Source organism: Bactrocera latifrons, unplaced genomic scaffold (genome assembly GCF_001853355.1).
Source record: "Bactrocera latifrons isolate USDA-ARS-PBARC rearing strain unplaced genomic scaffold, ASM185335v1 scaffold_35, whole genome shotgun sequence".
In the NCBI taxonomy this organism is placed as follows: domain Eukaryota; kingdom Metazoa; phylum Arthropoda; class Insecta; order Diptera; family Tephritidae; genus Bactrocera; species Bactrocera latifrons.
In genome coordinates, this window is record NW_017536990.1 from 787,276 (window position 1) to 802,806 (window position 15,531).

General features: G+C 35.0%; 5 protein-coding genes across 8 annotated transcripts; 3 read left to right on the forward strand and 2 right to left on the reverse strand.

Moving 5' to 3' along the window:
• The first annotated feature begins 48 nt into the window (after positions 1–48).
• On the forward strand, positions 49–2,547 carry LOC108971640 (BTB/POZ domain-containing protein 10). Its single transcript, XM_018937847.1, has 5 exons — positions 49–770; positions 838–1,319; positions 1,560–1,757; positions 1,818–2,135; positions 2,200–2,547. The coding sequence occupies exons 1-5, from the start codon at positions 598–600 to the stop codon at positions 2,394–2,396; spliced, it is 1,368 nt and encodes a 455-aa protein (XP_018793392.1). The 5' UTR covers positions 49–597; the 3' UTR covers positions 2,397–2,547.
• Positions 2,548–2,924: 377 nt separating this feature from the next.
• LOC108971633 (glycerol kinase) lies at positions 2,925–7,275 on the reverse strand. Its single transcript, XM_018937836.1, has 5 exons — positions 6,869–7,275; positions 6,710–6,811; positions 3,580–4,472; positions 3,276–3,513; positions 2,925–3,216 (listed from the first exon to the last, which is right to left on the reverse strand). Exons 1-5 carry the CDS (start codon positions 6,995–6,997, stop codon positions 3,007–3,009), a joined length of 1,572 nt encoding a protein of 523 aa, XP_018793381.1. The 5' UTR covers positions 6,998–7,275; the 3' UTR covers positions 2,925–3,006.
• LOC108971634 (nitrilase and fragile histidine triad fusion protein NitFhit) lies at positions 4,951–6,542 on the forward strand. The gene has a single exon (XM_018937837.1). The coding sequence runs from the start codon at positions 5,097–5,099 to the stop codon at positions 6,504–6,506; it is 1,410 nt and encodes a 469-aa protein (XP_018793382.1). The 5' UTR covers positions 4,951–5,096; the 3' UTR covers positions 6,507–6,542.
• A 545-nt stretch (positions 7,276–7,820) lies between the features above and the next one.
• On the forward strand, positions 7,821–15,518 carry LOC108971631 (serine/threonine-protein kinase PRP4 homolog). 4 transcript variants are annotated; one of them, XR_001993560.1, is made up of 13 exons: positions 7,821–8,022; positions 8,113–8,526; positions 8,592–9,696; positions 9,754–10,011; positions 10,090–10,322; positions 10,373–10,481; positions 10,549–10,981; positions 11,114–11,217; positions 11,284–11,576; positions 12,607–12,705; positions 12,942–13,012; positions 13,082–13,196; positions 15,502–15,518. XR_001993560.1 is itself a non-coding variant. In XM_018937833.1 (9 exons), the coding sequence occupies exons 1-9, from the start codon at positions 8,003–8,005 to the stop codon at positions 11,485–11,487; spliced, it is 2,880 nt and encodes a 959-aa protein (XP_018793378.1). In that variant the 5' UTR covers positions 7,821–8,002; the 3' UTR covers positions 11,488–12,056. The 4 variants fall into 4 exon arrangements, 1 of the variants encoding a protein (XP_018793378.1); XR_001993561.1 differs by lacking the exon at positions 15,502–15,518 and having other exon boundaries at positions 12,607–12,863; positions 13,082–13,255; XR_001993559.1 differs by lacking the exon at positions 15,502–15,518 and having other exon boundaries at positions 13,082–13,254.
• On the reverse strand, positions 14,112–15,528 carry LOC108971635 (uncharacterized protein C3orf38 homolog). Its single transcript, XM_018937838.1, has 2 exons — positions 15,332–15,528; positions 14,112–15,272 (listed from the first exon to the last, which is right to left on the reverse strand). The coding sequence occupies exons 1-2, from the start codon at positions 15,459–15,461 to the stop codon at positions 14,479–14,481; spliced, it is 924 nt and encodes a 307-aa protein (XP_018793383.1). The 5' UTR covers positions 15,462–15,528; the 3' UTR covers positions 14,112–14,478.
• Between the last annotated feature and the right edge of the window lie 3 nt (positions 15,529–15,531).

The following is a 15,531-nucleotide window of genomic DNA, read 5'->3' on the forward strand; positions in this document are numbered from 1 at the left end:
ACTTATGGTGTAGTGAAAATTTATTAGCTAAGTAAAGCAATTTATAATTTTGGAAACATCAGTACCAATTGCATCTCTAGGTATATTGTGGGGTGTATTGTGATTTTGACAATTAGTTAAATAGAATAGAATGAAAACCATGGTGAATAGTAATGTGAAAATTTCTAAAATTTTTAGCGCTTGCTAGACATTTATACTATACTCGATTACGCTCTGGTAAAACTGCTCAAATTTTTACAGCCTTAAAATAATCTGCCAAATTATCAAGTACTTTCTAACAATAACCATTTTGGAGAAAAACATAACAAAATTAAAAGTTTCTTAGTCACTATAAAAACAACAAGATAAGAAAGCAAGCGAGAAAAGTCACCAATATCATTAAACGTAGAAGGGGTGTGGGGTTGAATGGCTCATGTAATTTTCCAATTTCTCAAAAACAAAGGAATATTAAGAAAGTGTTCTTGGGACATTGGAGAAATTGGCGAAGATAGACGCGAGGAGAGCGGTGGAAACAACAAACGTAGGGCGACCATCGACAATTAAAAAGAGGGTTGGAGTTTAAGAAGCAATTGTAGCTTCATCAGTCCAACGGAAACGATGTCAACAACTTCTCCAAATTCTGGAAATAGTAGTAGTAGCAACAACAACTCTACAAAAGCGACAAAACAAAGTCAACTTGACGTCGGCGACTCATACAGTGACAGCAGTAGTATTGAAGAAAATCTTGAAGCTGAGGAACGACGTCGTAGAATTTTGAAAAATAGAAATAGGTAAGATATAGTAAAAAAAATTATATTTTTTCTACATATTTCTTGAATTATTTATTGGTTCCTGTAGGAGCAGCGGGTATTTACAACGCAACATTTGTAGTAAATCACAGCCCCATCATCAGCTGACACAACAGAGAATCATTATGAATGCGGCAAGTGGTGCTATTCCGAAACATGACAAGACGGCCACAACAGGCGCTGTTTTATCTAATAATCCTGGAAGTGGAGCTATAATGCGTCCCGGGGATCGTATCGCATTATTAGTGGACAATGTCCGTTTCGTCATTGAACAAGCTTTGGTAACTGCACATCCAAACACCATGTTAGGAACAATGTTCAGTTCAGGCTTTCAATTTGTCCATCCTAATGAACGCGGCGAATACGAAGTAGCTGAAGGGATTTCACACACAGTTTTCCGTGCTATTTTGGAGTACTATAAAACTGGAATAATTCGCTGTCCTCCAACTGTATCTGTACCAGAACTAAAAGAGGCGTGTGATTATTTACTGATACCATTTGATGCGACCACAGTTCGATGCCAGAATTTACGTGAGTTTTTTCAAAGTCTATCTATATATACAAAACAGTTAAAGATTAAGGAAACGATATTATTTTATTATAAGATTTAGAACACCATTACTCATAAAAATCTGTACCAAATTAGTGTTTTTTAGTAGCATTCTTCTCTCTCCCTCTTTCTCGTTGTTCTTTCGACTTTTTAATACGTACTTATTTCCCCTTCCCCCATATACGTTTATATGTTCGCACGTATGTATTGTCGTCTAAAAGGAGGTTTACTACATGAACTCAGCAACGAAGGTGCCCGCCAACAATTCGAAGTTTTTCTTGAAGATCTAATACTGCCCTTAATGGTTGCGTCAGCTCAACGTGGTGACCGAGAGTGTCATGTTGTAGTTTTATTAGACGACGACGTTGTAGACTGGGATGAAGAATTTCCTCCTCAAATGGGTGAAGAATACTGCCAAAGTACGTAATTAAGAAATATTTAATATTTCTATTACCAGCTTAGAATATGTATAATTTCAGCTGTGCACAGCACCGCTATGCATCGATTTTTTAAATACATTGAGAATCGTGACGTTGCCAAGCAAGTAATGAAAGATCGTGGATTAAAGAAAATACGTTGCGGAATCGAAGGATATCCAACGCACAAAGAAAAAATTCGTCGAAGACCAGGTGGTAGAGCAGAAGTAATTTACAGCTACGTACAACGTCCTTTTATACACATGTCTTGGGAGAAGGAGGAAGCCAAAAGTCGTCACGTTGACTTTCAATGCGTTAAATCAAAATCAGTAACAAATTTGGCCGAGGCTAATGCAGATCCTCCTTTAGAACTCGACGCAAGTAATATACACAATTATTAATAAAATGTACTCATTTAAAAGAAAACAATTCATATATAACTTAGGTGGCAATCCAATAAGGCCTCCAGAAGTGAATATTAATGCTGAGGCACGTGTACCTTTCGTTCCTGAAGTTGAAGTGGCCGGCGGTGGATGCATTGGTGCACCTGTCGCAGTAGCCGTTGACGAAGCGGCAGGTGGAGTAATAATGCTTAACGAACTTGAACAGGCCTCTGGTGGAACTATCGAAGAGTCCATCTAAATTCACTTGTCCTAAACACATAAAACTTAGCATTTGTGAGAACTCATTTATGATATACTATATAGACGTCTGTATTTACTCACTGATTCTTCATATGTATAACCAATGCAACTATGATATTAATATACGTTTTCTATTTACTAAAAATCGATTTATTTTTTATTTTTCATTTCATAAACATGTCAATTTAAAACTAAAACAAGAAAAAACGTTAACGAAGCTAAATACCCTTCACAGGTGCATTTATGTGTTCAGTTTGTATGGAAGCTATATACTATTATATAATTATCCGATATGAACAAATTTTTCGAAGACCGTTCAGTTTGTACGGCAGCTATATGTTATAGTAGTTCGATATCGGTAGTTCCGATAAATGAGCAGCTTCTTGAAGAGAAAATGACGTTTGCAAAGTTTCAAAACAATATTTTAAAAACTAACGGACTAGTTCGTATATATACTGACAGACGGACAGACAGACAGCTCGACATACTGATCATTTATATATAGTATACTTCATAGGGTCTCCGACCCTTTCTTCTGGGTGTTACAAACTTCGTGACAAAGTTAATATGCCCTATTCAGGTTATAAAAATTATTCACTATCCGAAACTTAGAAGTCGAGTTTCGAAGCTTCGGTCAATGTTGAAGTATCCCAATTCATACAACGTTCCACAGCCATTTTCCACTTTTTGTAACGCATATTTCTTTCGTGACTTCCAATAGTTGGTTTAAAAGTGGTCATTTGGCCTGAGCTGCCAGCAAGCGGTGCAGTGATGTCAAAGCTAGGTTCTACAACCATATAAGATGCCAAAGCCGCACCCTAAATATAGTAAATACATTTTAAAATCTATATAAAACACATTTCTTTCTTAAACACACCAAAGCAGTTGTTTCTTGCATTTTAGCGCGAACCACACTAATGCCTACCAGATCGGCTTGCAATTGTAAAAATAAATTATTCGCGGTCATACCACCATCAACCATTAATTTCGTCATTGGTATGCCGCAGTCTTTACGCATTGATTCTAAAATGTCTCGTACTTGAAAGCAGATAGCTTCAAGAGTAGCACGTACAATATGTTCACTGGTTGTTTCTTCACTCAAACCACAAATGGCACTGAAATAAAGTGTATCCAATGCATTTATAGTATATTACATCCAAGAATGAGTGTAAAGGACTTACCCGCGAGCCTCTTGATTCCAATATGGTGCATATAGTCCACTGAATGCCGGAACAAAATAAACATCTAAAGAGTTATCGACTTTGCTGGCCATCTCTTCAACTTGACTAACCGAATCGAATAATTCCAAATTATTTTTCATCCAATTTATGGCGGCGCCAGCAATTGCAACACTACCTTCTAATGCATACATTAGCGGTGCTCGTGGTCCCAATTGATAACCGACTGTTGTTAATAAACCATGCTTAGATTGCACTATTGATGTTCCCGTATTATAGAGAAGAAAACATCCCGTTCCATACGTGGATTTTGCAAGCCCATGGCTCAAACATTGTTGGCCTACAAGTGCCGCCTGTTGATCTCCTAAACATGACGTAATGGGGACACCTTTTAAAATGCTAACCGTTACATCACCATAATGCTCTGCACTTGAACGTATCTGTGGTAACATAGAAAGTGGTAAGCCAAAAAACCGCAACAGATGTGGGTCCCATCTTAACGTCTCTATGTTCATTAGCATGGTACGAGAAGCATTTGTCACATCAGTCAGGTGAACCCCTCCATTAGGACCTCCTGTCAATTTATAAATCAACCAAGTATCAACTGTCCCAACTTGACAGGTATTGGCTTCCATCGCCCTTTGAACTTCTCCAACATGGTCGCGCATCCAACGCATTTTCAACGCAGAGAAATACGGGGAAAGGGGGAGACCACATAGCGGTTTTAAATAATTTATATTACGTGATTTGTTTGGTATTGTCTCAACTAGTTCATCAACCGTACTAGATGTGCGATTATCCAGCCAAATAATGGCATTATGTAATGGTCTACCCGTCTCCCGATCCCAAACAATTGTTGATTCTCTTTGGTTAGTAATACCTATAGCAACGATGTCCTTGAAATATATAGCATGGAAGTATTTTTATTAAATTAATGCATTAAATGTACATTTTGAAATTATAACATAAGACAAATTCATATAATTGTAATAAAGAGTTTAAAGAAAATTTGTTTTGCAAAAAATATGTGTATGCATACATACATACATATGTACATGTGTATACAACTGTTCGCAGACAGAAAATTAGTAGAGTATATTTGGAGGCGGCATACATACATACATACATACTTCTTATAGAAAAACATTTTTAAAACATTACCATCATTAAAACATTATCATCTTATCCATCTTATTAAAGGCAAACATGCATATATCATTGCCTTTAAAATATTTGTGCATAATATACATTTTCTTATTACAATTAAAGTAAAATACAATTAAATTCGAATATTTATTTTTAATTAAACTGATTCTCATCAGAATAAATTTATTTTTGACTATGGAAATAAAAATATCAACCCTGGCCCAATGGTGAAATAACAACACAGATGGTGAGTAACTTACTTTTCACTCAATTAAATTGATTTTTTTTGCACAAATAGAAATAGACGAAATGAGACAATAAAAGCAGAAACCACAGTATATACTGTGACCAAGTTTTGAAAAGTGGCCTTATCAATGCTTTTCTTTCAAAGACTAACGCGATTTGTAGGTGGAACTGTTCCTTCAAACTATTTTGGCTTTGCCAATATTTCATCAAAAATGTCCTCCAACCAAGCATCCAAGGTTATTGCTATCGGGCAGATGTGTGCCACAAGCAATAAAGCTAACAATATGAAACAAGTTGAAGAATTATTTTGCAAAGCGAAAACACAAAATGCGACATTTTTATTTCTGCCAGAATGCTGTGACTTCGTTGGGGAACACCGAAAACAAACATTGGAGTTGTCAGAACCTTTGGAAGGTGCAATTATGGCTCAGTATAAAGAATTGGCTAAAACAAATAAAATGTGGGTATCACTGGGTGGTATTCATGAGTCTATACTCGACACAAACAATGATAAAACCGATAAAATATATAATACACATGTAATTGTTAATGATTTTGGTGAAGTTGTGAGCGTCTATCGAAAGTTACATCTATTCGATGTGGAAACAGAGGAAATGCGTTTTCGTGAATCAGATGTAGTGACACCAGGTTCCCATCTGGTATTCCCAGCCAACACCCCTATAGGTTTATTGGGCATGCAAATATGTTATGATCTACGATTTAGTGAAGCTAGTTCTATTTTACGCAAATTTGGAGCCCAAATACTCACGTATCCATCGGCATTTGCTTACTCGACGGGTAAAGCTCATTGGGAGGTATTATTACGAGCGCGTGCCATTGAAAATCAATGCTATGTTATTGCCGCAGCTCAAATTGGTGCACACAACAGTAAGCGTACCAGTTGGGGTCATGCTCTAATTGTTGACCCCTGGGGAAAAGTGTTGGCGAATTGTGAGGAAAACGATTTATCGATCGCAACAGCAGAAATTGATTTAACCAAAAATCATTTTGTGCAAAAGAGCATGCCAGTAATGCAACATAAGCGTAATGATGTTTACTCGCTAAATTCCTTTGGAATGGGAACAATAGATATTACTCAAGATCATTATTTTGCCAATAATATTATTAAGAAGGAAACTATATTTTACGAAACCGAGCATTGTTTTGCATTTACTAATCTACGCTGCGTTGTAGAGGGCCATGTATTGGTTTCAACAAAGCGAGTGACTCAGCGTCTGGATAGTTTGTTGTGTCACGAAATTTGTGATCTCTTCTCAACAGTTTGTAAGGTGCAAAGAATGCTTGAGAATTTTTATAAAACAACTTCTGCAACAGTCACCGTTCAGGATGGTCCCGATGCCGGTCAAACAGTACCGCATGTACATTTCCACATTCTGCCTCGCCGTCCACGCGACTTTAAGGAAAACGACCATATTTATACTAGAATGGACGACCGATGTTTGGACCAACCTGATCGCTCACTCGAGGATCGTATAATTGAAGCTCAAAAGTACCGCAGCTTCATGAATAGACAATAAATTTATATTTTTGTAAAATAGGGATGGGTTATGAAATGTTAAATGTAAAAATTGTTATTTATTTGTATTTATGTATGTAAATATATATAACTAAATAAATAAAAAATATTTTTTTTTTCCTTAAATAATAAAAATAATATCGTGTTAAAGAATTTAGTACATAGTAAATATATAGTAAGTATATTACAAATTCCACAATTTACCTCTACCGAACCTCCCAGTTTCTGGAGTTTCTTTACGGCCTCCTCAATGCACTCAATTACCACATTATATATAACAATAGGATCTTGTTCCACCCATCCTTCCTACAACAATTAATAATAATTTACCAATATTGCAAATAAGCGTTTTTTAATCCAAACCTGCGGATAAATAGATGGTACGGGAATTTGGTGATAGCAAACAACCTTGTTGGTACCGGCTCGAAAAATCATGAAACGGGCTGATGTTGTTCCTTCATCAATGGATCCCACTAATTTTCCAAGAGACATATTATTCAAATTTATTTTTCTGTTGACAAAAAAGGCGACTTCTTTATTTTCGTGCTGTGTGGTTTTTAATGTTTCCACCCTTGAACTTTGATATTTACGCCGATAATAGCAGATTAATATTACTTTTATTGAAAAGTTCTTGACAACAAATATCCCACTATAAGAGAATTTGTATAATCTGCGTAAACATATGTATAAACAAGCTTTTTACCAAAAAGTTATTATTTATTTATTTGCTATTTATCACTGTTATCGTTGTTTATCTTTTTCCGGTTTTGCATATAAATTTATGACACAAGAAACTGATAAGAATTGAACACGGTCGCATTTATAAGCATTGTACTGCAAAATTACTCAACGTACATATATGTGTATTATAATATTATATGATAGCCTCTGAAGCTAGCGCTGCATGGTTTAGGTTGTACATATGTTATTAACATTAACATTCTATAAGCTTTTATAAATAAAAAAAAAAAAATTATATGATTGAGTTTTATTTGTTTACTTTTGTATGAACTCTTCAATATTCTGCATTTTTTAGACCCGTACCTTACAAAGTCAAGATGATGTCAATTTCTTCATTCAAATTATATTATTAATTCAAATCAAGAATTTTAAGTTTTTTCCATGATGACGGCGTCTTGAAACTATTATTGATTAGCAAGTTGCTTGTAGGTCACATCACGGCTTTCGATTTCCATAAATTTTTACAAATAGTTCATGTGAAAAACTTGAAAGCAAGTTCCTGAATAATGCAACTGCAGCGAATGTGCTTGCTGTGAAAAGTTTTATTCTTGTTAAAATGGTACACTGTATTTCTGGTATCAATCGCAGCTAAGTTCGTTTAAAGCATTGCAATATTTTATTAGCAAATATTGGTATGGAAAAATATTTTACAAGAAATTGTAGGATTTATTTACATAGCGTGCAAGGACATTATTTATATTGACAAAAGCCAATTGGCTAGCTAAATTCTTGAGTGATTCCCATAAAAATATATCCATGTCTAGCGAAGATCAAAGGTAAATAGCTATGAAAAATACATTTGAGGTTATGACTCCTCCGTGTTTAATATAACAAAAGTGTGTATAATAAAAGTTTTGTCTTCACAGTTATGACTCTAGTGATTCAACTACGGGAAAACGTTTCAAATATGCTTCGGGCTCGCACAAAAAATCTAAAAAGGAAAAGAAACATAGGAAAACAAGTAAAAGTGAAAAGTCCCATAGGAAGCACAAGAAGTCAAAGAAAAGACACCACAAGCACAGCGAGTCATCAGTTTCTGAAGATACCGGTGACAAACACCGTAGCGGCGCTCTTAATGAAAAGTTCACAGAAATAATGCACAAAGTCAACAAAGATGTCAATCCACGAGGTGATCAGCAAGCAAATGGAGGTGGGTTCAGCATAACAAAGACAAATCTTCCAACTGACCCCGGAAGTCTGGTAGAAGAGATTACCAAGACCATTCAAAATAATATTTATCCTACTATGGAAGTAGCATCATCCGGCAGTGAAAGTGAAATGTAAGTTATGTGTCTTTAATGTCAAAATATATGTGTTATTGACTTTCTTATTTCGCTGAATACAGTCAAAATGATGTAGCTAGTCCAGATGTTGCTATCATAGAAGACGAACTCAATCTCGAAGAATTAATGAAACAGAAGGCTTTACTTCAAGCTCGTTTAGGTGCATATTTATCAGAGTCCGATAGCGAAGATAGTCTCTCCAATGAAGTTCCAATCATAAACCGCGGTATTTATAAAGAAACGGCAGAGGGAACTACATGCGATGAAAAAATTAGTATTAACAGCAAACAGCCAGTCAAAACGCGTTCATTGTCAGCTTCATCGTCAATCAGTAAAAATGTTATTAGTAAACACAGTAAAAAATATATTTCAAATGAACCTGATGTTATATTATTGGATGATTCTAGCGGAGGACATCGTACTCCTGAATCTAAGCGCAAGTCATCCCGTCCTTATGTTACTAGTAAGGATGAGCGTATACCATCACCTCGCAGAAAGTCGTTAGGTGACCATTACCAACACCATCGTCATGCTCACCAGGAGTTGCAGGAAACGCGTGTACCTAGTTCACGAGATCGACATCCACATATTGGCAAACGGAGCCGCAGTCGATCGCTGCGTAGAGAATCGGAGACAAATATTCATCGACGTCGTGACGAAAGCCACAATCGTGGCCGGCTTCGGCGTGATATACATGATCAAAACAGAAACAAAGAAGATCTTCGACTTGAAATAAATCGCGATAAACAACGCGAACGTGAAAATAGCCGTGATCGTGATCGCCGTGGGCGAGATGATCGAATTAGGCAGCAAGAGCGTAGTGGTGGAGACTGTTACGGTAACTCTCGTGGCCGAGAGCGTGAACGTGATCGAGACCGTAGAATGCGTTCCCATAGCCGCAGTAAATTAGAATCGGATCGGCGACGGGTGGAACGAGAGCGTCAACGCGATGGAAAATCCGAACGAGACAGCTGGAGAGGTGAAGATCGTGGTCGAGAGCGTGACAAGGATCGCTACCGTGGATCGCTCAGTGAAGGTCAAAAAGCTGAAATCAAAGACACAAGTAGTGATGATGGCGACAACTTAGATATTGACATTAACGAAGATGAAGAAGAAGAGGAGAAAATTATAGAGATGAGAAGAAAGCAGCGCGAAGAGTTGTTAAAGGTAATATAAATTAAATGTATTAAAGCATATAAAGATAATTTTTCTTTGTATTATTAGAAACTTGGTGGTAAAAAGGAGGCATCACCACCAAAAAATTTCACACATTCTCAAAGGAATCGCAGTCCACCTATCAAATATGATTTAGAAGACCCTGCGCCGTTGATACAAAACACTCCAACAAAGATTTCAGTTGAAGAGCCCAGCCATGCGGAGGTTAAGGACATGGACGAAGATAAAAAAATAAAAAATTCTACAAAAGAAAAACGACCCGAGTGGGATATGTTTGCAGATCAAGATGTGGACTCTAATTTCGATGTGAGTCGATTGCTTGTAACTGTCTTCATTTCAGCTTAAATCAATTGGAATTTTTATTTAAAAAAATTTCTTATTCAGTCTCCTAATACAATAGTGTTGAATAAAACGCAAATTGAAAATCCTGCATTGACTGACAATTGGGACGATGCCGAAGGATACTATCGTGTGCGCATTGGAGAAATTCTGGACAACCGTTATGTTGTTAGTGGGTACACTGGACAAGGTGTATTCAGTAACGTAGTAAGAGCTCGTGATCAAGCGCGTGGAAATGCCAACGTAGCTGTAAAAATTATACGTAACAACGAAATAATGTAAGAAAATATATAATTTTAAATTTCTTTTATGGAACCAATTATTTTAGGCACAAAACTGGTCTGCGTGAATTGGAGATTCTGAAGAAGTTAAATGATGCTGATCCCGAAGATAGATTCCATTGCTTACGACTTTTCCGACATTTTTTTCACAAACAGGTTAGAATCAATCGCGTACATTGAAAAAAATAAATAAATGAATTAATATTTTTGTCCTTCAATTTAGCATCTATGTATGGTATTTGAACCACTATCTATGAACCTGCGAGAAGTGCTTAAAAAATATGGCAAAAATGTAGGTTTACACATCAAAGCGGTGCGGAGCTATACTCAACAATTGTTTTTGGCTCTTAAGCTGCTCAAAAAGACGGGCATACTCCATGCAGATATTAAGCCCGACAACATTTTAGTGAATGAGAATAATTTGTGTTTGAAGCTTTGTGATTTTGGTTCAGCATCAACTATTAACGACAACGAAATTACACCATATTTGATATCGCGCTTTTATCGAGCACCCGAAATAATATTGGGCATCACATATGATTATGGCATTGACATGTGGTCTGCGGGTTGTACAATATATGAGTTATACACGGGTAAAATACTCTTTAGTGGAAAGAGTAACAACCAAATGCTGAAATTTTTCATGGACTTAAAAGGTAATACTATTAAGAAATTTGTTTCCATCAGGTTTGCAAATAATGCATTAATTTAATTTCTAAATCAAGCGACACGTTCCATAAATAATTGTCAAAAAAAACTATAAATGTTTTCAAAATTATTGATTCCAGGAAAAATACCAAATCGAATTATTCGAAAGGGTCAATTCAAAGAACAACATTTTGATCAGAGCTGCAACTTCCTTTACCATGAAATTGACAAAATCACAGAACGGGTAATTATTTTATTCGTAAACGTAAATGCATTTTTTTTACTTTACTAAAAATATTATTTTTTGTAGGAAAAAATCGTTGTAATGCCTGTAATAAAAGCCACCCGAAATTTGCAACAAGAACTTATTGCTGACCAGAATTTACCAGATGAGCAACAACGTAAAGTAACGCAACTAAAAGATCTATTAGATAATATGTTTGCGCTTGATCCATCAAAACGGATTTCCTTGAATCAAGCACTCACGCATCCTTTCATTCAAGAAAAGATGTAGGCGGCGTTTTAAATAGTAATGGTTTTGATGCTATTTGAACCGATATGCGAAATAATAAGGGACGCCATTACACCAGGCATACACACAATGTAATTCTTTCCTCCTATGCTGCTAGTAATGTATTTTATGATACATGCTGGCAGTTTTAGTGTTTATAAATTAAGTATTATACAATTATTTATACATAATTTATATAATATATCTTCTACAAATGTTTTATGTTCACAAATGTAGTGTACAAGCAGGTATTAGAGAAGGATGACAGAACTGAACACACTGAATTGCGGTTTAATATTAATTAAGTTTCATTTAGAAATATCTGCTAGTTTGAGAAGTAATTAAGAATTATTTTTTGCCAAAGTACAAAACCAATGGATTCTGTCAGCTCATGTCAACTAGTAGAGTTCTAAGTTTGACCTACATAAAATAACCTGCACTGTTATATAAATTGGAATGTAAATCGAATTGAAATCAATAATTTAATTTGATTAATATGTCTAAACATCATGATAATATGCAAATCCAGGAGTTTTAGTATCATATTAAACGGTCTTAGTTAATATTTCAAATATTGCAAGATGTTTTAATTTTTGTTAAAATCAACTTATGCATATAATTTTCTATAATATTTTGATTTACCATGCATTACAATTAATTTACTTTTCTATGAATCCAGCAAATTTCTTCATTTCTTTTAAAAATCGCAAATTGAAAGTTGTAATAAGAAATGTTTATTTTTACATATGGTAACTATCTATGGAATTAAATATAATCGAAATACATATGTGCAAAGATGGTGCACAATGTACGTGAAAGTAAAATGACTCTATTCCAGTTTGAAACATGTTCATAAGTGGAGGAGTTTTAAAAAATTAGTTTTTTTTTTCTTTGTCGTACTATTAGAGATATCTAAATATATACATTTGTATATAAATTAAATTTTGTTTTCCTTTCGAAAGCAATACTCAATTTTAACTTAAAAAAGGATGAAAGTGTTCTCAAAAATAACAAAATCGTACTTAAAAACATGTATAAATAGAGGTTCTCCCGCATGTATTAATACCAGTACTATAATTTATTTATGTCCAAACAATGCTATAGTATTTAATTTAATTTCAGAATTGGTCGCTGTGCAACGCATAAGCGTAGGCGTGCTGATGCCTATCACCACATTTTGCGACGAACGAGAGTACTGCATGTTTTGTGTTAATTGCGCTGGTAATAATAATTTGGGATTGAAGCAATACTTATTTTGATAAGATGAAACTAAATTTAAATTTCGTAAAAATCTCCATTTCGGAGCAGCGTGAGAATAGATTTGCTTGCACGGATCACATCCCAAATCATTTTCGACGCCATGTGATTGCAATGGAGATGTAAACGAAATTATGAACTTTAAAAAATGTACACTGCATTTTTACCTAAAGCAAATTTTGTTTCTCTTAATTTTTCAGACGGCTGTTATACAGCGATGTTAAATGCTTTAACTAAAGTCTGTGTAAAAATTAAATTTATTTCATCGGCAGTAAGTTCAGCATTTTGTAAGGTCAAACGAAACCAAATTGTTTTAAGAAATTATTTACATTTTTTTAAGGAAAGGAAAGGATACATTGCCGTTTTCAAAAAACCTAACTGCTGAGCTCGTACGTTTGGAGGAGCTGAGGAATTGGATTGAATGAAAACTGCAAGATAAAAGTACAGAAATTAAGGTAATTTGTTGGACAAGAAAAGCGATGCAAATATTTTATTATTTTTAATGTAAACAAGAAAAAACTTTTACTTCGGCTGCACTGAAGCAAGAGATAACTTCACATATAAAAAAAATCCATATAAGATTATATACTAAATTTTGATCGATCAGTTTGTATGACAGCTAAATGGTCCGATTTGAATAATTTTCTCGGAGACTGTACCATTGCTTTAAAAAATATTCCAAAAAAAAATTCATGAAGCCAGATTTTCAAGTAAAAAAGTTTTTCTTACATGATATTGAGGGTTCAGTTTATATTACAGCTATATGCTATAGTGTCCGATATTCCCGGTTCCAGAAAATGAGTAACTTCTTGGCAATAAAATATGTGTGCAAAATTTCAAATAGATATCTCAGAAGTAAGGGTATGGCTAAATCCCTTAGGATCATTTATATATATATTTATACTAGGTTGTCAAAAAAGTCTTACGGTATTTTTTATTGGATTTTCAATTGTTCATAAAATTTTTTTGGATGACTCATGCCCAGCTCTTGACCGATGCTACGGCTGCTACTATGCCGGTCTCTTTCGACTAATTCAGCGATTTTATCGCAATTTTCGACGACAGGTCTTCCGGAGCGTGGCGCTTCTTCGACCTCTGAACCCCCCAGAACGAAAACGTTGAAACCATGCCTTTGTCGTAGTAGTACTGTAAAATATGCCGTATTTTTTTTTTATTTTTCCATATCCATGTTGGCGACGCTATAACTCACGAACGACTTAAAAGAAACAGTCAATCAAACACCTGTTAGCGCGTGAAATGAGCTTTCCAAAAAGGTATAGCATGACCCGATGCGACGAATAAAACTAGAATTCTGCCGTTACAACAACAACAACAACAACGAATAAAACTAGAACTACGTGCTCTCAGCGCTCTTTTTTTTTTTTTATAAGGTCTTCAACGTTTCTTCTTTTTGAGTTTGCCTTAGTGACAAACTTAATGTACACAGCTCAGGGTATAAAACGTGTATAATTGAGTTGTGCATCCAGAAATCAGCAAATATTTAGATAAAAAGTGTTTTTATATTATACACATAATTCCTGTCACACATTTATTTCTTTTTTATCAATCAATACTTTTATATAGTCTTCGCTTTTCTTGCCGCCGACACTATAACTTTCGAAATATTTAAAAACTTTTTTTATAAACAAATAAATACAAATGAAATTAGACTATTTTAATAAATATTTCTAATAATTCCAAAAAATAATTATAATAGTGATGTTATATGTATATATCCTACGTAATTTCACCTTCCGGTGTCGGCAAGCAAAGTGCTTCTTTGAGTGTTTCACTTTCGCATAATCTAGGCATTGATGCGGCTATCTGACTGCGTAAAATGCATTGCATTGTTTTCACTTTCCAATTGTTCTCAGCAAATGGATCACGGAGCAGTCCAAATGTACACTCAAATACCCCAACGCAATTTGGTTCAATGTGAAGCGTACCACATGCCAGTACCAACACTAAGCCATGCACATTCATTCGTCCTTGAACGCCAGCATGTGTAAGATTCGGATTGAAGAAGAAACCGAATTGTTCTTTTGATTTTTGAAGATTTGAGATAACTTCACTATCACCAGCACATTCGTAATCATTAATTTGATCCGTAGCTGCTATACGCAGTTTGAGCGTTGCATCTGTCCAAAAATCTTCGACTTTCAATTCTCTCATATTAAGATTGTTAAAAAACCATTCTGTAAATTTGCGAGCCAGCAAGTGAATGGGGTAGGGAGCCTCTTTGTTATTACAATCGTGAACTGTAGAATCGACCTGACTGTAAAAATATTTTTCTTCTGATGAAGTCGTTTGATTATCAACACTATCATTATAATTAGTTATGTGTTCATTTTTGGTTTGGAAAGTATTCCAATATTTTATAATTTTTGTAATTAGTGCGCCCTTGGTGAAGTCTGCATTAACTTGAATTTTTCTGTGATGTAGATATTTAAATAGCATTTCTCGAGTTATGGCTCGTTTGTTAAGCAAGGTTAGAGTATCGCCAATTTGTATATATACATAGTCAAGTGCTTCTGTAGATGAAAAGTGATGGGATTTACTAAATTATGACTAATTTGTTTATGTACTATACCTTGCACTGTTGCAACGTCGCATATATTTTTTGTGACTGATCTCGCCACTTGTAACAATGCAGGTACATTCTGCTCCTCGTTTACTAAAAAGTCCACAATACCTAATTTTTCCCGCTCGGTGATTGGCATGACTTTCTAATATTGATATTTATTTTTATTTTATCCACAGCATTATGGCAAAAATGTAAACAAATGAATC